The 26,048-nt window shown below is 37.3% G+C and overlaps 1 protein-coding gene across 1 annotated transcript in view; it reads left to right on the forward strand.

Moving 5' to 3' along the window:
• Positions 1-26,048, forward strand: part of LOC134539884 (pumilio homolog 3) — a 46,006-nt gene that overhangs the window by 9,133 nt on the left and 10,825 nt on the right. Inside the window, exons 3-8 of the mRNA XM_063382233.1 lie at positions 72-271; positions 720-950; positions 11,662-11,870; positions 14,446-14,620; positions 17,004-17,126; positions 17,607-17,761. Coding sequence (XP_063238303.1) covers positions 72-271; positions 720-950; positions 11,662-11,870; positions 14,446-14,620; positions 17,004-17,126; positions 17,607-17,761 — 1,093 coding nt within the window. The remainder of the gene's footprint in view (positions 1-71; positions 272-719; positions 951-11,661; positions 11,871-14,445; positions 14,621-17,003; positions 17,127-17,606; positions 17,762-26,048) is intronic.

The raw sequence follows: 26,048 nt of genomic DNA on the forward strand, positions 1-26,048 counted from the left end.
ACTAACCCTAGGTTGTGAAGCAGAGAAGTTGTATCCTAGAGTTATGTGGTCATTGTGTCATGTGACTCCAGGCGTTAAGTGGAAGGAAGTGAAGCAGAAGAAGCGCGATCTAAGGCTGCAGCGAAAGAAAACTTCCCGCGGCACGACGTTTGATGACATGACGTCAGCCAAGAAGATGTGGGAGAAGGTGCGCGTCACGAGCTGTCCCGCGGAGCTGCGCGAGCGACTCATCGGGGAGATCCATGAGATTCTGGCTCCGAACCTTGAGACGGTAGCCTCCTACCTTGGCTTCAGACAGTGGTTATTTTAAAATACTGTACTGTAAACAATACTGACATGCACTTTTTGCAATTTGTGTTTTAATATAACCTTTATTGTGTTAAAATAATTTCACGTAAGTTAAAAATTTGACTCAGTGCTTAGTTTGATACACATAATTACCATATGAGTTCAAAGACATGTGGGATGTATAAGTGTTGACAGAGAAAGTTGGAAGGTAAGTTGATTATTATGAAAAATCATCTGTTGTTCATATCTTAGTGCTGTTGTTATTTCTGTGGTTGAATAAAAACTAAAAAGCCTTGGTTTTGAAGAAATAATATTTATTGGAAAGTAAATGTAACATTACATGCATTTCCTAAGATCTGCTTGTTGGGAAATAATTGTTTAATAGTAGGGAAAGCTACGAAAGACACAGACCTGGACGTGCATGTGCGCAGGTAATGTTCACCCACGACGGGGCACGCGTGGTGCAGTGGCTCCTGAAGATGGGCTCCCCGCCCCTGCGTGTCGCCATCTGCGACCGGCTGGAGCCGTTGCTGCCGACCATGGTCCAGTCCAAGTACGCCAGCTTCTGCGTGCGCAGGATGCTCAAGTACGGCTCGCGGGAGTCCCAGGCCAAGGTCATCCGCTCCTTCTCCGGCCGCGTCGTCAAGTTCATGCGCCACTCCGTACGTACTTCTTGTTCAGCTGTGTTCAGCTGTGTTCAGTGAGGCCATCACTGGGAACAAGATACTATGGTTTTATATTTAGGAAATTTGGTTTGAAAACAAGAGATTTTGGTTTTATTGTTTTTTATTTGTACATTATCATATCCGCCAACTTGTACGATTTTCCCGTAGTTTGTACAGAAAATAATTCATATTACGATTGTATGGAAATTCGGAACGTCTTACGATTGTTGTCTGTTCAAAAATGCAGTATAATATTTTAGTGCCCATATAAATGTACCGTTTGAGCAGCATTTGTTATTGTTGAACAAAATTGTGTCCGCGATAATATGAGAATAATGGAGTCAGAGAAAAATCATTCCGAAAAGAAAGTAAATTTTTAAGTTTCGTTGGTACACAGCAGTCTGGATGGCAACTGATCTTGCTAATCTTTTGTGCGGAAGAGTCATAAAAGTAATTTTTGTGAGTTTTGTTGGTACACAGCAGGTTGGCTGGAGACGAATGATAACGACTTAACCGTTATGTACGAGTGCGGTAAATATTTTATAAGTTAGTGCTTGTACGAAACGTAAGATAATATGATTTCATAATGGCTATGAGTAGTAAAAAACAATATGTACAGGTGTTTCGGTCATCTTACTCAGAATTATTTACTTTCATTACCTACTAAGAGTAAAAAAGGTTCTAATTTTGCGTTTTGTAATGTTTGTCGTTGCGACATTAATGTTTCCAATGGCGGCAAGCACGATATTTCCTATCACGTCAAGAGCTTGAAACATGCAAATAACGCGAAGCTTGCAGAAGAAAACAAAAAAATCAGTAGTTTCTTTTCCATGAACCGTAACAGTGACAGTGATGTGATTAGGGCGGAATGTTATTTTACAAGCTTTTTAGTGGAACATAACCTTTCGTTCAGCGTCACCGACTACGCCGGGCATTTGTTTCGAAAAATGTACCCAGGGTCTGATATCGCAAAAATGTACAGCTGTGGGCGCACTAAAACTGCAGCAATAGTAAAAGAAATGGCTTCCAATACTACTACTTCAGTAGTAAAGTGCTTGCAAAGTGGCCCATATACACTAGCTACTGATGGAAGCAATGACACAAGTAATAAGTTATATCCTCTCGTGGTAACTTATTACAACCCTGACTGCAGGTTAGTAACTAGTTGTGTTTTGGCCATACCTTCATTGGAAGGTGCTTCTACTGGTAAAAATATTGGGCAGTTATTGCTATCAGAACTTGAAAGTATGAATGTGCCAATTCATAATTGTATAGGTTTTGGCTGTGATAATGCAGCAGTTATGGTTGGAGTTAAAAATGGTGTTATTTCTGTATTAAAAGAAAAGCAGCCAAATTTAGTTGTCATAGGTTGTCTGTGCCACTTAATTAATTTGGCTGCAGAAAAGGCTTCTGCAAGTTTGCCAGTGAGGGTGGAAGAAATACTTGTAGACATTTATTACTTTTGGAAAAAAGCTCCTAAAGAAAGGAAAGGCTGCGTGACTTTCAAGGTCTCCATGATAATGAAGCTCATAAGATCCTGAAGCATGTGTGTGGGTCATTCTCTGAAAAAGGTAGAAAATCAAGAAGAAAATTTTTTTTCTAGAAAATTATAAACTGAAGCAAATAAATTCTCTCATATTTTTTATTGAAGTAACTAAACTCTGCTAAGGAACTGGTCAAGTTTTTCAACAGTTATTTACTACAATATTAAATGTTATTCTTTATGCTATTTCCACGGAGTGGACATGTACCGTATTTACTCGTGTATAGCGCGCCCTCGTGTATAGCGCGCACCACGATTTTTGCAACTAATTCCAAAGAAAAAAAAAATTGAAATTTTTTTTCCCCCCATAAATAAATTTTACTAACATTTTGTGGTACCTGATTATTTAAATTGATGTGTGGTGATGCGTCAGGAAAATACATAAACTCTGCTGTCTAAACGGAAGATAATGAAGCGCTATATCGTCACAACTGGTACGTGGAAGGAAGGAAGGGAGGGAGGCGTGCCGCGCTACGTTGCTAAGCTGGCGCGGAGAACTTGATGACTCACCGGTGAGGAATGGAGGAAGCGAAGAATTTGCTGGGGGGGGGGGGGGAACTGGTGACAACATTCTCTCTTTCTCTCTCTCTCTTTTTACTAGCTTCTGAGCTGGCTTTCTGTAAAGGGGGGAGGTCTAAAAATAAACAAGAGACCATGATGTGCGAGCTTGCGCGCGCGCGTGTGCGTGTGTGTGTGTGTGTGTGAAACAGAGGCCTTGTTGCTTGTGCGTAAGTGTGGGGGCTGGCCAGAAACGTCACCCGTCACACGGAGGGGAGATAATACTTCCAAGTCACAGATTAAAGTATGTAATTATGTATTAGGGATACAAGTGCCACATTACCTAATGTTTAGAATGTGAATTTGTATACAGCAAAACCCCTTATTTGCACTTTTCATGGGGACAAAGTAAAAAAGTGTAAAAAGCGGGAAAGTGTAAATAAAGGGAAAAGTATGAAAAGGAGTACAGCTTACCTTATTCAGTATTTTTTTCCTTTTGTTTAATAGCACATACTATAATGCAGGTACAAACACACTAACAACAAATTTTACTCTAGTATTTAATCATTTAATTTACCACATTTGACAAAAATAAAAAAATAATGAAAGCCAAAAAGTTTTTCTGATTACTTCCTAACAAAAAAATCTGAAATTTTTTTCTGCTTGCTTTTTTAGCTGTTCAAGGAGATTATTTGCCTCTCCAAATTATAAAAGTTATCAAATGAACTAGCACTGCCTTCAGAACTTGATATATAGCTGCGCAATGTTTGAAGAGCTGCGAGCACGTCTCTTGTAGTAGGAACTGGTTCTTCTTGCCCCTCTTCTTCTTCTTCATCATCATCATCATCATCTTCTTGCGAGTTGGTGATGCCACTATTGATAATAATGTCCTCCACACACTGGACTTGTGAGGTAACTACCTGCTGGTCAATTGCTACATAGTCCTTAAAAGACTCCTTTTGAGACAGTTGGCAATTCTCAGGCACATCCTCTATGATGGTGACACCATCATCTTCACTGGCACTACAACCTGCCTCTGGAAAAAAAAAGCCTGCCTTCGCAAAACAATTTTGAATCGTTGTAACTGTGACCTCTTTCCATGCTCTAGCTGTGAAGTGTAAGGCTGTCAATACATCAATCTTCATTGTCGAGGGATCCTTACCGCTGTCAAGCATGGTCACCGCTCTTGTGACCAGGTATTTTCGGTACAGGAACTTGAATGACTGTATAATACCTAGGTCCAGTGGCTGTAGTTCACTCGTGCAGTTCGCAGGGAAAAAAACAACTTCTGTATTACGAAGCTGTATGTTGCCCATGTGTGCAGGGCACTGGTCAATAAACAAAACAATTTTCCTGTTTTGTACTCCCATTTTGGCATCAAGTGCATGAAGTTGGCTCTGGAACAGTGCACTCGTCATCCATGACTTTTTGTTCGCTGTGTACTTGGTAGGAAGGGTGCGTACGTTTTTGAAACACCTGGGTTTCATAACCTTGCCAATAACATAGAGAGGCAACTTTTCACTTCCATCAGCATTTGTACACAAAAGTACAGTGATTCGTTGCTTACTTAACTTTCCTCCATGGCACTTCTCCCCTTTAAAAGTGAAGGTTTTGTCAGGCAGAACACTATAAAACAATCCAGTTTCATCAGCATTAAATATATTTTTCGGAGAATAGCTGGCAATCTTCTCATTAAGCTGAGTTTCCTTCCAGTGTTCCACTATCTCTTCATTCACACTCTTGCTTTCACCGCATACAACTTTGTAAACAACATTATGGCGTTGTTTGAACCTGTCTAGCCATCCATTGGAAGCTGTAAAATCTTCAATGCCAAGCCGGGATGCAATCACACGAGCTTTTTCTCGCAAAATGGACCCGCTGATTGGCAGATTCGCAGAACGTGCACCCACAAACCACTCCACAAGAATATCTTCAACTTCTTTAAATTTTGATTCTTTACAGTATTTTCGTTTTTTTGCACTTGGCCCACATTTTGCTGCATTTTCTGCAATGCTATTACGATTCTTCAAAATCGTATTGAGTGTGCTGATGGGAATTGAAAGTTCTTTTGCCAAATCAACTCGTGTTCCCACAAACTCGTCTGATTTTGCAATTATTTTTAATTTTTCCGCCACTGAAAACGTATGACGCTGCCTTTTCTCCATTACTTAACCATAAACGACAGACTTCACTGATAAAAAAAATTCAAAATAAAAGGAAACTTTTTTACACAATATTTTCTACCACGTTATTCTAGCATTCTATTTACAGTTACCGGATGTTGACTTTCCTTTACCATAATGTTCACAGAATGTAAACATGCAGTTGTGTATGTGATTAAAATATCGTCCAGAAAATCGACAGCGCTCGCAGCGCAAATAAAGCCCGCACAACTTCATCGCCATCTTGTAGTGTGTTGTGGTTTTCGATACAAACAAAATCTTTGACGCGTTTCACATGTTTATTCTCGGACAATTCTTTTACAGTTTCATCATCTATGGCGATTGCACCAAGTTGTTTATGTTTGTTACGTGACGTAAATAGCGGGATGGATTCGATTTTTGAGACGTAATTTGCGTGAAGGTATTGTATTGGACTAAATGGGAACTAAACGGGACCTGAAGAATATAGTGCAAATAACGGGAAAACGTAAATAACGGTAACGTAAATAAGGGGTTTCGCTGTATTTAAAGTCAGGAAAGTACATAATGTTAGTTAAGTAAAAAATAATTTTGGCAAATTGGTGTAATGAGATCATAGATTTACTCTCATTTTCAACACACAAAATAAAAAATACTTATTTTAACAAAAACGGAAGTTGGCTCCCTGTTGCTATTGCATAATTAATTATCAGTCCCATTCCATAATGATGACATGGGCCAGCTTCACAGCTATTGCATGATAGTCGTCTAACATGCAGACTTTGAGATCCCTTTTTGAATACAACTTCATGTATCTTCATTGTGCCTTTGAACACTTGAATATTATTTGGTATGTGCTTGTCAATACTGGTTATGATTGATTCCTGAATTTGTTTCACTGATATACACTTGCAATGGTCTTGTAGAAAAGGAACTAACGTGTCACAGTCTGGAATATCAATTTGATGTGCTACCAAGCCATCAGCTGTTCTTTTTAGAGCTGCCCCAACTCCATCTGGAGCACCCTTTCCATGAGCACTTTCGCTGAAATGCCAGTGAATTTCTTCCACATTCAATTCTCTTGATAAAAAGCCACCCATTAGCTGAAACATTTTCCGGTTTTTGTACTGGGTACAGGGTCCATCACTAAGGAAGTGAGCCTTTTCCAACTGAGGTATACGTGACTTTATATCCTGAATAATAGGCAGTAAATGGGCAACTATTGTTGCAGGATCATGTCTGTTGCACGAGCTGACTGTTCCATAACAGAGAGGTGATGGTGCAACATCCGTATGACAGTACAGAACACATGTATGGATAGTCACTTGGGGTTTTGATCCCCCAAAATGTGCTGCTTGGATTTCTTTTGAATATTTGCAGGTATAGTTTTCAGAAAAGTCAACATGTACATACCAACACTTCATTCTGTAAAATATTTTTCTTGAGTTTTGAAATGTCCTCATATTGGTGGCTTATGTTTGACACATGTGCCATGAAAGGTACAATTTCTCTTGAGAAAATGCATATGAGCTGCGTTTTAGAAAATTCTTCTAAAACTTTCACAGTTTTAGAACACAATTTAATTTTATCTTTAAACTGTACAGAGTCTTTCTTTGTGGTCCACTTCTGGAAAAACACGGGACTATCGTCAGAATCTTCTTTAGTCTGTATACATTTTGATTTCTAGGCATGCTTCATTTCTTGGGTCACAGCACAGTGTTATAAGAACTTTCAAATGGTGTTTTTTCATCAACAAGGTTCAAAGAATTCAGCTTTCTTACTAAGAGAACCATATTTTCGTGTGTTTTGCATAAACATGTTGCTCTTTCAGATACCTTTGGAAACACAACCCAAAAAGGTCTAAGTCTGCAAAACGTCTGATAGCTCAAATTCTGATACTCGGGACTTTCTTCTTTGAAGATCTTGTGCAGGTTCTGAAGTGTGTCATTTAAGAAACGCTTTTGCTTCTTCATGTTGTTTCTGGTTATAGTTTCCTTCTTTCCTGAGCACAAGCGACTCGCTTTATCTGTCTCAAAAAATGTAGTTATGTCACATCTTACCTTCTCCAAGATAAATCTTCCTTTCAAAACTTTCTTATGGGCTTGAACACTCTTAAACATTTTTTTTTTGAAGTAAGTGTACTCAAATAGTTCAAGTACCTATATTTTCGAACTATTTTTCTACTTAAAACTTTTACCATGACTCTTTTAACTTTGGATGACTTAAGTTTCTGAAAGTTGTGCTGTATTTGTTTGCTAATAACTTCTCCAAACAGCAGTTTTTTGTATGCTACATTTTCATTGCTTATGTCTCGACTTTTTAGGAGTTTTCGAGACCTCTTTCTTGGGCTATCGTCTTCTATTTGCTGCTTTTTTTTTAACCTACTTAGTCTTTTTTTGTACTTTTCTAACCTTGTCTTGGTTTTTTTGTTTTCATTTTCCAGTACCTTGATCTTTTGTTGTAGCTTGTATCTATTTCTTCTAATCATTTTCCTTCCTCTTTCAGTTCCACACTTAAGTTTTTCCCTTTTATCACGATTGCTATTAATCTGTGTGGTAGGATTATTTGTTGATGTGCATTCTTCTGTTTTTTGCTCTATATTTTGCTGCTGTTTTTTCTGTTTTCGATATCTTTTTGCTTTATCCTTCCAAATTTTTCTTGCTGCTCTTTTTTCACGGTCACTCATTGTTTCAATAGTCTTTATTTTTCCAGATGCTGTTCTCTGGTGATAACGTTCTCTTTCTTTTCTCTTAGACTCTTCATACAAAACAGACTTTTCAAGTAACTTCTGTCTCGATCGTCTCTTGCTAAGTTTTTTCTGCTCTCTTCTATTCTGAATCTGCGCATCTGACTGATTCTTTTTCTTCTTTTTTGTGGGTGCCATCTTGAAAACAAGAAAATATCTCAGCAGTTAGGTTGACTGCACATCAAGCTAATATTTTTATATATGTATTCTTTGCAGAACATAAATTCTCCTCCGTGGAGAATAAGTATCCCCTCCGTGGACCAACATAGTCCACGGAGGGGATGTCTACGGAGGGGATAAAAGTAAGGTTTTTTATTTTTTATGATTTTAATTTTGAGGTTAGGAAATTCTACAACTCAGTTGCTTAACCTACACAATATACATTTATACACTGAGTTTAACACAAATACACAAGAGTTCCCTACCTTGTTTATGATGACCACGGAGGATACGAATAGAACTTTGCAAAGCACAAATTTATATCTCAGTTATAAATATCAGAGCACCACATATAAATAAGAACATCAACACAAACAGCTCAATAAAAATGGCTTCCTTTCCCTCCAATTCCATGGAGAAATAACAGTTGCTGTACTTTTTAAATAATTTTTAGTGCATTATTATTTGGCCATAGAGGTAGATTCTTTAGATTATGGACAATGTTTAAAATATTGTTATTCAATTACATTTGCCCATTGAAAGTTAAATCGCATAGCCATGAGTTTGTGATGCTTCTAACAATTACTTTTTGTAACAAGAGTAAAAATTAAAAAAAGAGTTTAAAGAGTAACAATGGCCAGTGTCTTATAAAATGTGATTGGGGACGTCCACGGAGGAGACTGTATAGCTATTGCAGGCTAAATATTTAAGTAGTATTATAAAAATGTAACCAAAAATTTTACATCAATATGTTATCTAAAAACTTAATCATACTTACAATTAAAAAAATTATTATTTTATGCAAATTGTTTGGTATTCCAGAGAGTGACACCAAATTGAACCTTTTCCAGAGAATAACCCGTGTACGAAATGGCTGTCTTTGGGAAGAAGCCTAGCTAGGATTATTGAACAGGGGGAACCTATTGTAAGTTTTTTCAAAGATGAGGTTACAGGGAGTTCTCAGAAACAGCCAGGCACATTATCACCATACAAGATCCCAAAAAAACAGCAAGGTTCATCCAGCAGAACTACTGAAAGTAGTGCTAGTACTGGTAAAAGAAAGAAAGAAAGAGGACAACCCTTCTGATGTGAAAAAACAGAAAATGGAATATTGTACATAGTTCTGTTTTAAAGAGTGACAGTGCAGTGTTGAAGAGTGGCAGTCCTGCCCTGTGTCCTGAAGAGAAACTTTTCATGTTTTTATCTTCCTCACTAAACAAGGCATTCTGTTTATTTTTGCTGAATGTTGTACTGCTCTTTGATAAACTAAATGTAACACTTCAGCCTTCAAGTCCACACATCCATGTATTGTTAGATCTCCTGAAAGATTTTCTGAGAAATCTCTTATTGCATTTTGTTTGTGGTAGTGCTGTGAAAGGTGTGGCGTTGTTGGAAGTTGATTACCATTGTGCTGCGAATCAAAAGTGTGACAGTGAGTTAATGATTGGATGTCAGGCTGAGAGAATTATTAGTTTGTTATCAGATGAGGAGAAAAAAATTTTTTTTTCAGCTGTCAGAAAGTATTTTACCTCAGCATGTGATTATGTTGTACATAAGTTTCCCATGAAGAGTGAAGTTCTTGTCAATGCTTAAGTAGCAAAAATAAGTGACATCAGCATGACTTATTAAATGGTTTGGTGTGCTTTTGTTTACTCTTTTTTAACAAACATACTTTTCATGAATATGTTTATTTTTTAAGAATAACTTTACTTAATTTTTTTTTCTGCAGAAAAGATTAAAACACGTAAGTAACGTAAATGTTACTTAAAAACGTCAAGCAACAGTTCTGAAGCAAAAAATATGTTGGCGCTTTTGTGTTATGTAGAGATTTTTTTGTCTTCAGAAAGCGGTAATCGGCAAAAAGGATCGGCATGCATGAAGCCGATCATGCAAATGACAAAAATTACCAAAATCGGCCGATCTTAATAATCGGCAATCGGCATCGGCTCACCCCTAATTTATATTGCAAAAATGACTTTACGGTGAACGTTGGTATGAGACAAACTCACAAGGAATGCTATAACTAATGTTCATTAGGAAATGAATATTTGTTATTTCGAAGTGTTAGTGCTTGAGATCAAATCAAATACGAATAGTTTATTTGTTCGTATTCGTTTTAGACAATTTGAATATTCGCACAGGCCTACGAATACGAGGTGCAATGTAAAACAACATAATAATTTTTCCAATCCATTTAGTTTATACATTTTGGTACAAAGTCCATTCTAAATAAATTATATGCATTGAATTTGTAATAAAAAAATATTAATTTTTGCAATTTGAGTTCAGCTATGTCAAATTGCTGATTAATTTAATGCTTTTAGTTTCATTTTGGTGGTAAGTGATGTTATAACTTGCCTTTTAGTGTAATTGTTTTATTGACATGCTTTGCAGTGTTATTTCGGTTTTATCACAATTCATCATGTAGGTAGTCTTGTCCCTAGCGATAACTAAAACATTATATGTAACTCACTAAAAGATTTTTTTAAAAAATTATTCAAAATATTATGGTTATGAAGTATCTCTGGGATTACGTAATTCCATGCAGAGATTGTAGTTTAGTTTTGGTAAGTACGAATGTGCTTTAACCGGTATCTTGTGATGTGTTGGAAGAAATACTGGATTGTATTGCATCCTTAAGGGTTGGTGCAGAACATGAGACGGTCTTGGATCGATATAAGTACAGAGAAATGTCTGCTGATAACATTGTGTGGTGTTCCGAGTATGCTCTTGCATCCTCTGGGATTGGTGCATGAGTGACGACTCTCTTGAGGCTCCCTGCCTTTCAGCCCTACCTCCCGCTCGTTCGTTACTCCCGTCCAACGTTCCTAGCAATGCGATGACCTCATCCACACCCTTAGCCCTAGCTTTATTTGGTGATAGGAGTGATGTACATTATGTGTGTCATCTCTGACAGGTAGACAAAATTTTATGGTTTTATTTTCAGGTCAGTTTCATTTTGAAAACAGGAGATTTCAGTGTTATGGATTTTATTTTTCATGAAATCTGCGTAAAGATAGCATATTTCTGAACAAATAACACTTAAATGTTCCACGATACTAATTTCCTCAAAACAGTGTCATTTTGACTGATACCTGATGCACTTTTAAGATGCATTGATTTGTAATAAGCATGTTGCAAACTATTCCGAACAAATAAAATAAATCTGTAAATTATTCGGGTTTGAAAAATGTACTGACATCTTAATGTAATAATGAGTAGTAACTAATAAAAGTTGCAAGATTTAAAAGAGGTAAACTTTTTCCAATTTTTTTTGCATAAAATGTTATATAAACTTTATGTTAAATAAATTAAAAGTTTATGTATTTTTCCTTAGAGTTAGGATTTGATTAAAAATGATAATTAGTTTCATGATTTTAATTGCTTTTTGGTGCTTTGTGGTGTATTAACTTGAATTTTGGTGTTATGTGGTGAATTAACATGCTTTTCGGTGTTATTTCGGTTTTATCGCTATTTACTGTATAATCTTGTCCCTACTGATAGGATTATTCAAAAATTTTGATTGCAAGTACAACCTCTGTACATAACTCACCATCGGTCCATCCCTTGCTCTGTGTGTCCGTGAAAACAAACACTGCGAGGTGACTGTTTTGGTTGCAGGTGACGGCACCCGTGCTGGAGCTTGCGTACTCTCAGTTTGCCACGAGCGCGCAGAAGGCGGCCATGCGACAGGAGTTCTACGGTGGAGTGTCGAGAGTGGCCACTCCGGGGGAGATACACTGTCTGGCCGACGTCTACAAGCACACTCCCGAGCTGAAACACTCCACTCTCGCTGCCACCCGCACCAACATACTGAGGGTGCTCAGCAAGTGAGTTGCAGTGACTGCATTGGTGAGCGCGAGAGGTATCACTGATGATGGATCTGTTTGGTTCGTGTGTTCTCTGTAGTGTGAATATCACATTTTTAGTTCGAATCGAATATGAATAATATGAATACCAAATAATTCCCAAATATGAATATTGAATTCAAATAGTAAGAATGAGAATTGGTAATACACTTAAAAAAAATTCTTTGATGTTATGTAATACACAAGAGGAAAAAATGGGAAATATAGAGTTTAGTACCTTCTGGAAATTTAGACAGTAAGTACTGCAGTGAAAGGTTGGTTAGGTGAAGTCAGCAACAATATAATTAAACATATGTTTGGTAAAAGATTTAAATTTAAAATTTATAAATTGTATTTTTATGCAACATTTGTTTTGTCATAGATGCACTTAGTAAGTACCTAACCTGCCACTATGGCGCATAGTGTTAGGTCAGTTGTAACCATTGATTTATACACCATTGCCATTAACATGTTCACTTCTTTTGAGGGCCTTCGCAAAGGAGTGCCCATGTTTTGTGATGTATTCTATGGTTTTTGATGTTTATTTACTGTATTTACCCGCATATGGGTCGTAGATTTTATACCTATTTTTTGTTTAGTAAAATGTACTGTGACCCATAATGCGAAAATTTTAATTTTTGGCAAAAAAAAATTAACATTGCACTGTTGTGGTTGACTGTATGCTGAAATAACTAGTCTGTGTTGTTTTTTTAATAAATATGTCAAAAGCAAACATAAATTGTTTAATTAAAATATCTCAGCAGTGAGTGTAAAGCATCATAAGCTGTGCCGTTTAAGCTGTGTCTGCTGCCTGTCGTACAGCTACCCAGCCGGCGCAGACATGTGATATGGCAGTCTGCCACAGAGCTGGCACTCAGCAAGAAGGGGAATCTAAATATAAACCAGCCAGAGAGAGAGAGAGAGAGAGAGAGAGAGAGAGAGAAAAGCGGGGAAAGGAGTGCATGTTTGTTTTAGTGCATTTGGCCATGCAGTAGTGTTTATGGGTCTCCCTCCATCTCTTGTCATGAATTGGCACCGTACACAATTATCATGTCTATGCAAACTTTGTTTTTGAGTGAGATTTCCTACTCTTTCTACTACAACATTTCATTCATGACAAAACTGGTGTAAGGGCATGCTTGTTTTATTGAAGAAATTGACAAATAATTGACAAGGAAATAGCCTGCGGTCTTTTCTCTTTTGGAGAAGTTGGTAAGGGAAACATGGGTATAAAAAATAGCATTCTTTTCCTTTGTATTTTTTGTTAAGAATCTACTTTTATGCAGCAATAAGCTGAGACACAGACCATAAATACTTCACTTGTATTCAACTGGAGACAGTTATATGGCGCGACTCCTATTTGAGGGCGACCCTTATGAATACATATATAAGTTTGTTTATTGTTTTCAGGTTTGAAATGTCACTTATAGTCCGTGTTTTGAATTGTCCACACAATTTTTTCTGTTATGGTTTTTCGAGACAGCAGTATAATAAGTTTAAATACTTGTTGTGTGTTTAAAACTCAGAGTACTGTTCATGTTATAAAAAATCTAAATTGGGTGTTTAGATAGCACAAATGACTTGACCTTATCAGTGAACGTTGGTTAATGTAAAAACTCATGAGTTATGCTCTGTCTAATATTGGTTACCAATTGAATATTCATTATTTCGAAGTGATAGTATTCAAAGTCGAATCAAATACGAATAATAAACTTTGTTTTCATATTTGAAAATTTGAATACTCGCGCAGGCCTACTTCTTTCATTTCTCATTTTGAGGTACAGGCCCTTATTCTTGAGATTTGCTGCTTAATTCCACTGTGATTTCGCTTACAATCCTGAAATATTTTTGGAGTGGAAAACAGTTAAAAAAATTAAATAATGCTCTTAGGTCTTAGATGATCAACATATCCAGAGTTGGTGATGTAAGGGGACAGCTGCCTCTTGTCAGAGAAAATGTTAGCCACTGTGTCTCTGCGGGTTGCCTTATGTAAGCTATTAGCTGTAAAAATCAAAAAGAATATTTTTTAGTCATCATTGTGTTTTCTGTGCACTCTAATTTTTTGGTTCAGAGGTGCACCCCTAGACCTTCTTCGGCATTCAGCTTCAGGCATTCCCAAGGATCACCCCTGTAGAGAGTAATTCCCCAGATAAGGCCCTGTGGGTCTTCGAGAAAACTCGAGGTCACGCAGCAGCAGAGCGGAGACATGGCGTGGCTATACCTAGCCCACACTCAACCTTCTTCCCCTCATGAGATCATAGTGAGCCGCCCCCAGCATTCGGGAGGCGACCAGAAGACAATCGCAGCAAAGCCGTAGGGCAGATCCTCGTGCCATGAGAGCACCTCGACAGTCACTTTCACGGGATCCCTCGCTGGGGAAGCTGACCCAAATAATTCGCTATTTCCCTTGACACCATCATTTCCCCGAATCTCCAGTAATTCAGGGCCAATAGTTATCTCTTATCCACTGGGAAACGAAAGGAATGTCAAGCCAACAAAGTGTCCGCCAGCAGCTTGTGCTAGTCTTGTGTGTGAGCGTGCGTGTTTCTGCACGCAGGAAGCTGACACGGTCCAGTCTGCTCCATGCCGTGGTCCTGGACTTCCTGCAACTGTGCCCCGACGATGAGAAGCGGGAGATGCTCACCCAGCTGCGACCCTTCCTGCTAGACCTGCTTGTGTCCAAGGAGGGCTCGCGCATCGCCATGATGTGCGTCTGGCATGGCAGTGTCAAGGTTCGCATCATTCTCACCGTTCTCCACTCTCTTTGCTAGCACATCATGTAGCGAGGTATCATTCAGACAAATGCAAAAGCTCTAATTTTCTGTCAGAAATTGCTTCTTAACTGCAATAAATATTTTATAAATGACTTTAATGGGGTTTGGTTGTCTAGTTAGCAAATTTTTTTTATAAAAATGCAAAATAAAGGCGGTAAGATGTTTTACTCATCTGCTATTCAATTACGTAACTTTCTTTACTAATTATGATTTTTAAAACAATTACTATATTAATGCGAGGGGTATATTTTTACTGGATATGTAACTGAAAACTACAGTAAAACTCTGTTAAGATGTTTTCTAAGGCTCATAAGTTTTGGACATATTAATATAATCCATAAAAAAGATTCTGAAAGAATGAAATCATGTTTGTTCATATATTAAGAACAAATTATTTTGATCTTATTAAGCAAGAACGCTTCTTTACGAGAAAAGTGTTGCTGTACTTGTTTACAGAAAGTACAGTGAAACCCCTTATTTACGTTTTCCCGTTATTTGCACTATATTCTTCAGGTCCCGTTTGGTTCCCATTTAATCCAATCCAATACTTTCACGCGAATTACGTCTCAAAAATCGAATCCATCCCGCTATTTACGTCACATAACAACCATAATAGGCCTAAAAACATTGTGAAAAACGTAACTTTTATAGTCGGCAGTGAAAATTTTAAATCGCAAAATAAACATATTTTATAACATGAAAAGTTGCTTTTATTTCTAAACATATACCAATAATTTAAGCCTAGGCGTGTAAAAGTCCGAGTAATTATAGCAGGAGACAATCTAAAATGTACTCGGGGAAAAACGTAAACTCACGAATGTATAAACGTTCTGATACTGTATTTATGTCACAACTTAGCCGAAATACTGGTACGAGACATAAACTTCACAAGATAAAATGAGCGGAGTCTTGGTAACTGTTTTAAACGTATTTTATAATTTCGTAAGTATTGTACAGTTGACGCATATTTTTTAAACTAACCATATATTTCTGAGGATCGTAAATAATTAATTATTGGTATCAAGATGAACGTAAACTTGAACACGTCACGGCAGCGAGAAAACTGGTGCGTATACCAATAAACTGGTATTAGAACTGGATAAAACTGGTACACGGGAGGTGGAGCTTATATTTTTTTCCGCTAAGCTTGCATCTATTGGCTGGCTGCTGATGGAACGTCACGAGTCTGGGCGGAGCGTTGAGTGAGTTATACTGCGCATGCGCAGCTCAGAGAACAGAGAGAGCCAGCCGGCGGCTACGCCGCGCCATAACAGCTGATTGAGTACAATGACCTTTCTCCGCGCACGGTGCATTATTGATGGTAAATTTACACTTTGCGGCCCTTTTTTTAAAAATGTTTTACTGTGGTGCAATGCGTATGTGTAATGTAGCCCGCATTTGTTATGAATGTTGCAGTATGCGACTGTATTTTAATCAACTTTAACGTATTTCTTACTTTTCCCTTTATTTACACTTTCCCGCTTTTTACACTTTTTTACTCTGTCCCCATGAAAAGTGCAAATACGGGGTTTTGCTGTATTTTTACAGTCACATAGAATAGAGTACCTAGTACTTAATGTAGTGGTTACATAGCTTAAACTTGTTTCATTAAAACTGTGTTAGAGATTTGTTGTTGTAAATATGTTTAGTATGTATCAAGTGCTAAAATGCTTTATTTGAATTAAGTCTTACTATACAATGGTGCCAGTTTGTGTTATGATAGAACTATTTTATATTGTGTTGGACTCTGTTGCAGAACTATTTTTAAAAATTTATATGTGCTTTATTTACTCAAAAATAACACAACATTTGTACCAAAACTGCTTAAATGGCAAAAGCACAACTCTCACTTCTCCTCACTGTTTTAAAAGAGGCAGTGTACTACTGGCTCGCTGTAGGAAAGGTTTTGATGGAGATTAAAATCTGACGAAAACTAGCTTCTACTGCGCAGCTTAGGTTCCCCCCTCCCTTCTTTGCGACAGAGAGTGGAGTGACGGAAATTCTCTGTTGCAAAGAAGGGAGGGGGGAACCTAAGCTGTGCAGTAGAAGCTAGTTTTCGTCAGTTTTTAATCTCCATCAAAACCTTTCCTACAGCGAGCTAGTAGTACTCACTCTGATAGCAAAAGTGACACCAGGAAAGCTCCCCTAATAATCATATAAATTAACAAATTTAAAAAAAAATTTGAAATGATTTCTAATTAAATTATGATTACAACTACATTAAGTCTTTTTATTAGTTTGGGTTGCATTATATTTGGAATCACATTATTTTCGTGGAAACATGAGATGAGGTAGCCTCAGCGTAAGCGGCGGCCACTGCAGCATGTCGTGTGTTTTGCAGGACCGCAAGGCGGTCATCAAGCTCCTGAAGGGCAAGATGAAGGAGGTCGCCACATCCGAGCACGGCCACTGGCTGCTGTTGGCTGTGTTCGACTGCGTGGACGACACTGTTCTGCTGAAGAAGGTCAGTATATGATTTTTTTGGGGTGTCTGCTGCGTCATGAAAGTCTCCTAGTCCCAAGATTTCTCAGATTGTAGAGGAGGCCATGAAAGTCCCAAGATGTCAAGAATCTTGTTTTTGTTTCCTCTTTTTTTTCTCTTTCCTTTTCAGTGAAACTTCTTGATTGCCTTTTATGCTTATTGTTTAGTGTATTACCATGTTTAAAGTACGCTACTTCGATGGAAATTATTTTATTGCTTATCTATTAGTGAACAAACGTGCAATAAATATGGATACAAATGAGACCTGAAATGTAAACATGTTCTGTAATTCTAAGTCTGGTTGAAGTCCTTGAGTAGAATATCATCAATTTCACAACTGCCAGCTAAGTATGACTAAAATGAAGGCATTCCGCTTAATTAGCTATGATTTATAAAATAAATCATTGAGCCAGTGTTTGAATATTCTTGATTCTTATAATGTTTTCCGTTTGGTCTTATCCAGATTTTGGTTCCAGAAATAATCAATGATTTGATTGAAATTGCGAGCAATGAGTATGGCAGGCTAGTAATCCTATACCTGGTTGGCCATCGAGATCCGCTGTATTTCCACCCTGCTGTCGTTAAGGTACTTCAAGATGGTGATGCTAACGAGGTAAGGTGAGTACATTATTGTTTATCAAACTGCATGTTATCTATGATTGAGCAAAATTTGTATTTAACTACAAGGAACTTGTATATACTAGTATACATAATCTAAGTAGTTTTTATGATTAGAGACAGCAAAAAATGTTAAATAAAACTGTCTTATAGGGGTGCTAAATTTTGACAAAAGCAGCACAATATTGTTGTGTGAAAATGAGCAAGCATTTATTGTATTTACCCGAATATACTGCGACTCTGAATATAATGCGACCCCTAACTTTCTGATTGAGTGTCTAGAAAAATAAATTCATGGAGACAAAACCACAGTTCAAATACAAAGTTTTAGACAGGAAATCATATTTAAAAAACACAGCACTTATTTTTTTTAAATTTTTAATTAAATTTGAAATAAAAATTAAATATATAAACTTACCCAGGCAAATATAAATTTCAGTTCGTCACAACACTAACAAAATTAACATTAACAGAATTTGTTATGATGCTGGTAAGGCAAAATCATTCACTGTCAGTGTCTGTACTGCTGCTGCTGCTGCTGCTGCTGCTGCTGCTGCTGCTGCTGCTGCTGCTGCTGCTGCTGCTGCTGCTGCTGCTGCTGCTGCTACTGCTACTGCTACTGCTACTGCTGCTGCTGCCTTGATCTTCATTTTGCCACAACAGATCATCTTCAGTGCCATCCATGGCATTTTAAATGCAGCATTTCTTAAAACCACGAACGATGGACTCTGGAGTTATCCTTTTCCATGCAGTGGAAATCCATCTTTCTAGCTGCAGAATTGATGGTTTCTTCATTTTCCTAGTCGGTGTGAGAGCATGGTCACCTGCAATCAGCCAATCACTATATTGTTGGCGAAGGTGATCCTTGAATGGGTTGTTTACCACAACATCGAGGACTTGTAGCTGGCTTGTCATTCCAGCTGGAATAACAACCAAGTCTGTGTTAAAATTATGTACCGCAGCTTTAACATCAGGTGTCAGATGTCCCCGAAATGCATCAAGAACCAACATGCCCCTTTTCTTCAGAAGTGCACCAGGGCGCAGATTTCACACAAGTCGCAACCATTCTTGCATCAAATCACTCGTCATCCAGCCTTTTTCTTGACAACGAATGAATACGTCCGGCGGAAATGCTTCTTTGGGAAGTGTTTTTCTTTTTAATATGAGGAATGGTGGCAGTTTCCTGCCGTCTGCCAAAACAGATAACATCACCGTGACTCGCAGCTTTTCATTACCAGTCGTGCGCACGGTAACAGTCTTGACGCCTTTTGTATCAACGGTAGTGTTGTGGGGCATGTCAAAATAAACTGCCGTTTCGTCTGCGTTCCTGATTTGGCCGTACAAATAGTCGTGTTGTTTATGCAAACCAATCACAAAACGCTGAAATCTAGTCAATTTCTCTTGGAAATCTTTTGGCAGCTTTTGTGCAAATGATGTTCTGCGCCGCAAACAAAAACCGCAACGGCGCATCATTCTCACGCACCAGCCAGTACTAGCCTTGAAGCTAAACCACGGAATATTAAACTCCCGGGCAATTTCTAGGGCTTTTAAACTTATTACTTCTCGCAAAATAGGCATCCTGTCTCTTCTCTTCTCTTTGATAAAATTCACAACGCGGGTTTCAATATCCAAAACCGTCCTTTTTTTGGACCTCTGAATGCTTTCCTGGTACTACTTGCATTTTTTAGACAACGCAAATCTTTCCTCCAGTTACGCACGTTACTTTCACTGACGTCGTATTTACGAGCAGCTTGGCAGTTGTTCGTTTGTATGGCATAATTTGCCACAATAATCTTAAAGTTAGCATCGTAACTTCTTCTCAGTCCTTTAGGCATAATTAATCGTGTACTCCCACGCTTCTCTATAGTATCCATGTTATAAAAAATCTCTCACTTTCTTATGATGCAAAACAAAACTTACGTCACAGTAACACAGCACAAGCGACCACACAAACGACAATCGCTTCTACCTAATACTGACTTAGAGCTGTAGCAAACCGTATGTATTCGGTACTGAGTAACGGGTGCGCCATCTAGTACCGAGTAACGAAACTTTACACATGGATGCATTTAGTTACTCACATTTTTCGTATGTTTTACGCATGCGCGCGCTTATTCGATGAATTTAAAAACATACGTTACAAAGAACGATGTTTGTTTATTAAGTATAATTTGGAAATTCGTGGTCCAAGTTTTTTACTGTTTATTAAAGGTATTGTGTGTGTAGATAAAAGTTTGAGATTGGAACAGAAACAACGTAAGAAAGTATTTTTTACAAATTAGAAATATGTATATTTTTGTTTTTTATTATCGCGTATCTTCACGTTTTTTTGTTCTTATCTTAAAAGAGAAATATAATAAAGCCGCTCTAATGAGATTTAATTGTTTCTTGGTTAGCAAAAACTGTTAATTAACAAATATTGTTAATTGTTTATATTCAATTTATTATTTACGCGACGTCATACTGTACGCGTACGCAATACGGCTCGATTCGTTGCTCTAACATAAGATAGCATGTTATGCGGTATCAGAAGTAACGAGTAACGTAACGATACAATAGTAACGAGTACTAATTGTTATAGTAACGAATACATACGGGTACACTTTTTTTCGTTACTTTTACACCTCTAATACTGACCCAAGCTGAGACTAGCACAGCATTGTTACTTCACGTTTTAGCCGCATCGCTGGCGCCCGCCGCGCCGTGACCTTGACACAGTTGTCTTGCCGCGCCGTTTCAAAACATTCCTCCGGCGGCAAGACGTACGTTTGCGATTATACTGCGAGACTCACTTTCAGTTCCAGCAATTTTGGTAAAAATCATCGCATTATATTCGGGTAAATACGGTATTAGCTGTTTGGAATTTTATACAGTGTCTTGATGAACAGAGTTAAGAGCATCATAACTAGAGACCCGTAAATTGTGTGAATTCTGGGTGAATTTTGGGTCACAGGTTATACAGCAAACATGTATACTTTTGCTTTTCTATGCTTTGAAGATTCTATCAAAATTTTTTTGACATTTTCCTCTGACGTTGGGCCAGTCAACTACCAGCTAGTAGTAGAGGGGCTGAAGCATTGTGACACACCAATTCAGCCAGTAGGTAGAGCCAAGATTTTATGGTGTTATATAAAAGCAAATTGTATCATTAAAGATATTTGATTTTGTCTTTACTGTCAATATAATCTAAAACATATAATAATAAGTAAATAACAAGCACAGTTACATTGATAATTTGCTTCAGCATTTTAAAGTAAAATAATACTACTTATATATTGAAAATTACCCTGTTTTATCGCATGATCATCGCACGTGCATGATCATTGCACGTGCCTAATCGTTGCACCGATATTTTAGGGCGTCAAAATTTGGATTAAAAAAACCTCTCACGTAAATGTCGCATGAAGTTTTTGGTCCCGCTATTAAATTCCAGCACTTTGTGTAGGTATTTTTTTCCATAAAAACACTGTATTTTAAAGTATAAATGTAATATTTATACGGATATTACCTCTTATTTATTTAATTAACGTAAATACGAAGTTGTCTGATGTGTAAAATTTCTTTTGAAGAATTTTTAAATGTTATAAAATTTATCTGTTTGTCTGCGTCGCCGCAGTTACCGCTTATAAAAATATAGCCAGCGCTAGTTGGCATCATTCATGTTTGGTTATGTTGCTTCCTGTATAGAGCGCGCACACGTAGTCGAATATCGATATCTCGTCGATTGCATGCAACGCGCGCTCTCTGTCAAGTGCTGAGTTAACTACATTTGATAGCCTGCACTCTTTCGTGGCAAGTGTGTACTACGACGATAGTTATGCATTAGTTCAGGCTCGCATTTGGGTCACAGATTATGTTTTTCTATTTAAATTTGAAGAAAGGTTTTTGTTGTTGACTTATTAATTTAAATTGTGTGGCGTGTTTTTGTATACTCTACTTTTTAAATAAATGTACTTTCCATGAATGGTTTAGTTTTTATGAATAACTTTACCTAACAAAAAAATTTTTTTTTTCTCATAAAAGTCGCACCCCTACTTTCCAAACCTGATTTTACTATAAAATGTGCAACGATTGTTGATAAATCACGGTAGATTAAAACTACACAAAAACATTACATATTCTTCTATAATATTCCTTAGTTTACAAGAAATTTATAAATAAAAATATAAAAAATACAGCTTAACATATTTTTGAAGGCAATGTCTAGAGCATACATTTATTGATTTTATATTTTGACTGCAAGTTTCATTTTTATAATTTTTATTTTTAAAGTGTCATGCATTAATACATAAAATATATAAAAATAACTGGTGATATTGTAACTACTAAATTTACATAACTTTTAAAACGGGGGGGGGGGGGGGGGGGATATATATATTTGATTGATTGTGAAGTTACTCAGAGGATATAAAAAAATCTTTGGTTTTAACTAAATTATTGTGCAAAGCAATGCAAAGTAAGCTGTTACAGAAAAAAACTTTCCAGGACATCTAACCAGTTGATGAGTGTAGGTTTATGATTATTAAATTGCCCAAAATATATTTATATTTTATAGTAACATTCGTTAACCTAAGATTGGAGTTATACCGCAAGTTTAATCTAAACTAAGCAAGAATCTTAAAATGAATTTTTATCGACTCTAAAAACTGGATTTTATGTTTGAAATTTCATAGTGCCATTTATCATTGAGTAATTGGACTGTTTAAAATATAACTATCAAGAAGACTCGTATCATTCGCCGTAGAAAGACATGGTATTATATTTCACTCGAGCCACTGCATCGACAAACTGTGCAGTGACGTGTTACTGAGAACGACGAGGAATCCCAAAGACAGGATCAGCGGTGACTGCCGAGAGTCGTAGATGTCTTGATCTGCAGCTACCAGCACCGCCTATCAAACTTCGATGAGATGCAGAGCCTATATCGTTTGCATGATGAATTGGATGGACAGAGGTGTTCTGACATCAAAATTTTAATAATATTTATGCTATGTATTTGTGTTTTATTAAAATTTTCACCATTTTTATTTTAGACTAAATTAGATGAATGTACTGCAATTATGATAAGTCAGGGGTAAGAGATGCAATTTAATTGCTCAAGAATCTAATGAGATTGAGCTAGACCCATTAATTATTAAATATTTGTTCAAGAAATAGTAACTCTATTCTATTAGGTGTATAAACTGGCTAGTCAATATAATTTGTAAAGTAATTGTGGATTGTTAGTGTTGAACCATATAATTTTGTTGCGAGTGAGTATTAAATGTAAAGTTTGATGGTAATTCCAGTTCTTACTGCTCAGAATTATAATTTTGTTTAAAATGATTACCATTGTTAAAATTAATTAGAATATGTGAACATGTGGTAAAATTATTTATTTATTGGTGTGGCCACATATTTTGGTCTCCCAAGTGGAGTCATATAATCTCGTATCCCGTATGTGAGGCCGTTAAATTAATAATTCCACAGTATTGACTTTAATTTTTGTGTTTGGCTGTGTATTTATTTCAAATTTTCTGTTTTATGGCTATTCACCATGTAATCTTGACTCTACAGTAGAATCCCACTAATCTGAACTAAATGGGACGGAACGCTGTTCGGATTAGCGAAAATTCGTATTAGGCGGAGTTTTGTCATATATGTAATGCCATATATTGTCATTTTGAGGTGTATTTAGTGTCTGATATGTGTCAAATATGTATGAAAGGTCAGACGAAAAATACACCTTTATTGTTTAGCATACATATTTAGTATCATACAATATTTTTAATTACTCACATAGCCTAAACTGCAATCTAAAATATTTCCAGTTTAACAAATCCAACAGCCTACATTACGTGACAACATTAGGTCGAAATGAAGGGCGGTTCGTGAGTATGTATTAGCGGAAGGGCAGTGACCTTCAACCAGAGTAAACAAAGCCCCCTTCCTCCTTCCTGCATAGGCTTGTGCATTCCTCTCCTCTTCCGTTCTCAACTATGATGAGTCAGACAGTCAGTGCGTCACATGCTACTGTGCACTTGCCCTGTGTTTTGTGAGCCCTTGTGAGCGGTGTGTAGTGTGGTTTTTTACATTCTGTGCTTGTCCCTGCTGTTGGTCATCATGACAAGCAAGCGTAAACATAACTCGTGTACATTAAAAGAAAAACTGGAAGTGCTGAAAAGACTTGACATAGGTGAAACTGCCACTCTGTTAACAAAAGAATTCGGTGTCGGCAAAGCAACCATTTCCAATTGGAAAAAGAACAGAGGTAAAATTGAGCAGTTTTGTACTACCACAAGAGAAAAAATTATTGAAAAACGTAGCAAAACGACAGTGTCTTCGTAGGAAAAATTGGACAAAGCACTTTATTTATGTTTTACCCAAGAAAGACAAAAAGGAATCCCTATCACTGGCCCTCTGATTCAAGAAAAAGCGCTTCAATTGAACAATCTCATGGATGGTGACGCATCATTTACGGCTAGTTGCGGTTTCTTAGACCGATGGAAGAAACGACATGGAATCAGGCAGCTTACAATAACTGGGCAGAAACTGTCAGCGAACAACGAAGCAGTTATTGAATACCTTGAGGAGTTCAAAGATATAATTTCTTCCTACTCGCCACAGAAAGTTTCTAACAAGGATGAGACGGGACTTAACTTTAAAGCATTGCCTACCAAAAGTCTTGCATCACAAGAGGAACAATCTACACCAGGGTTTAAAATGGATAAACAACACCTAACTCTGTTAGCCTGCTGCAACGCTTCTGCCACAAATAAGCTTCCACTGATGGTTATCGGTAAATCGGCAAAACCACGCTGTTTTCAAAACATGAACAACACTCTCCCTGTATTTTACAGAAACCAAAAGAAAGCTTGGATGGATCGTATCTTGTTCCAAGACTTGTTTGAAAAACAATTTGTGCCAAAAGTAAAGGCTTTTAACAAAGAAAATGAATTGCCTCCTAGTGCTTTGTTACTCAGATAATGCTCCGTCACATCCTGAAGAAATGCAACTTGTGTGCGGTGATATCAAAGCCATTTTTCTCCCACCAAACGTCACTTCAATTTTGCAGCCAATGGACCAACGAGTTTTGTAGTCTTTGAAACAGAATTACAGAAAAATGCTTCTTCGTAGCCTGCTTGAAGAGAATGAAAAACTGACAATCTTGCATAAACTTAAGAAAATCACCAACAAAGATGTCATTTACTGGGTAGCAAAAGCATTGGAAGAAAACACAAAAGGAATCTTTACAGAAATCATGGAAAAATCTCTGGCCTGATTTAGAGTTTGTCCAAACAGTCTTCTCCCAGGCAAAAGAAAAGTTTGAACTTCTTAAACTAGTAAAAAAATTGTACCAGTTTGCGAAAATGCAGTAGAGTGCGTTGAAAAGTGGACGGCCATTGACGACTGTGGCCACGAGGAATACACAGATGAAGCTATCGTAGCAGCTGTGCAGGGAACGTCAACTGATCTCGATGCAGACGACAGTGAGGAGGAAGGGAACTCGCCGACTGATGTTTCTCACACTGCCGTAACTAGTGCCCTTGATCTGGCTTTGCGCTACGTCGAGAAACATGCTGATGCAACCCCAACCGATGTTATGTTTATGCAGCGTTGGCGAAACATTGCATCTTCAAGCCGTTTTAAGCCGATTTAATGCATTGCGTCAATGGAAGATTACTGACTTTGCCTCTTAGATAATGGTTTGCTTTTTTATGTTTTGTTTTGTGTCAATCCTGTACAGAACATGAATTCTACATATAGTATGTAAGTAAATTAAAAAATTTTCAATACGCACATATGTATTTAAGTACTATGTACGCAATCCTATTTTTTCTTTTTTCAGTTAGACAGTGAAATATATAAATTATAAGTTTCTTATGTACATATTAATAAACATACAACATTACTTGAAAAAACTTATTTTTCTTTACTTTTCTTAGTTCTTAAATATTATAAATTTTTTTTTGTCCTAGCTCTGTTTGGATTAGGCGGATTTTTGGATTAGCAGGGTTCGGATTAGCGGGACTCTACTGTACTAATAGGAAAGCAAATAATGGTAGAATATACATAGGGCTGTATGTTTAGCCTAATGACAAATGAATCCATGAATTTTCTAAGCATATCTAGGAGTTGTGAGCTTTCGTTGCTGTATGAGCTGTGACACTCTTTCCGAGTGTCCCTCCCCTCTTCCTTTTTTATCTTTGTGTTTTTGTTTGTTGACGGATGACGTGCGCGGTTGGTAGATGCATTCCTTTTTCTGTGTGCAAACGTCAGTTTTTTTCTGTGGCTCCTGCCTGGTAGC

The sequence above is a fragment of the Bacillus rossius genome, chromosome 1 (assembly GCF_032445375.1).
Source record: "Bacillus rossius redtenbacheri isolate Brsri chromosome 1, Brsri_v3, whole genome shotgun sequence".
Taxonomy (NCBI): domain Eukaryota; kingdom Metazoa; phylum Arthropoda; class Insecta; order Phasmatodea; family Bacillidae; genus Bacillus; species Bacillus rossius.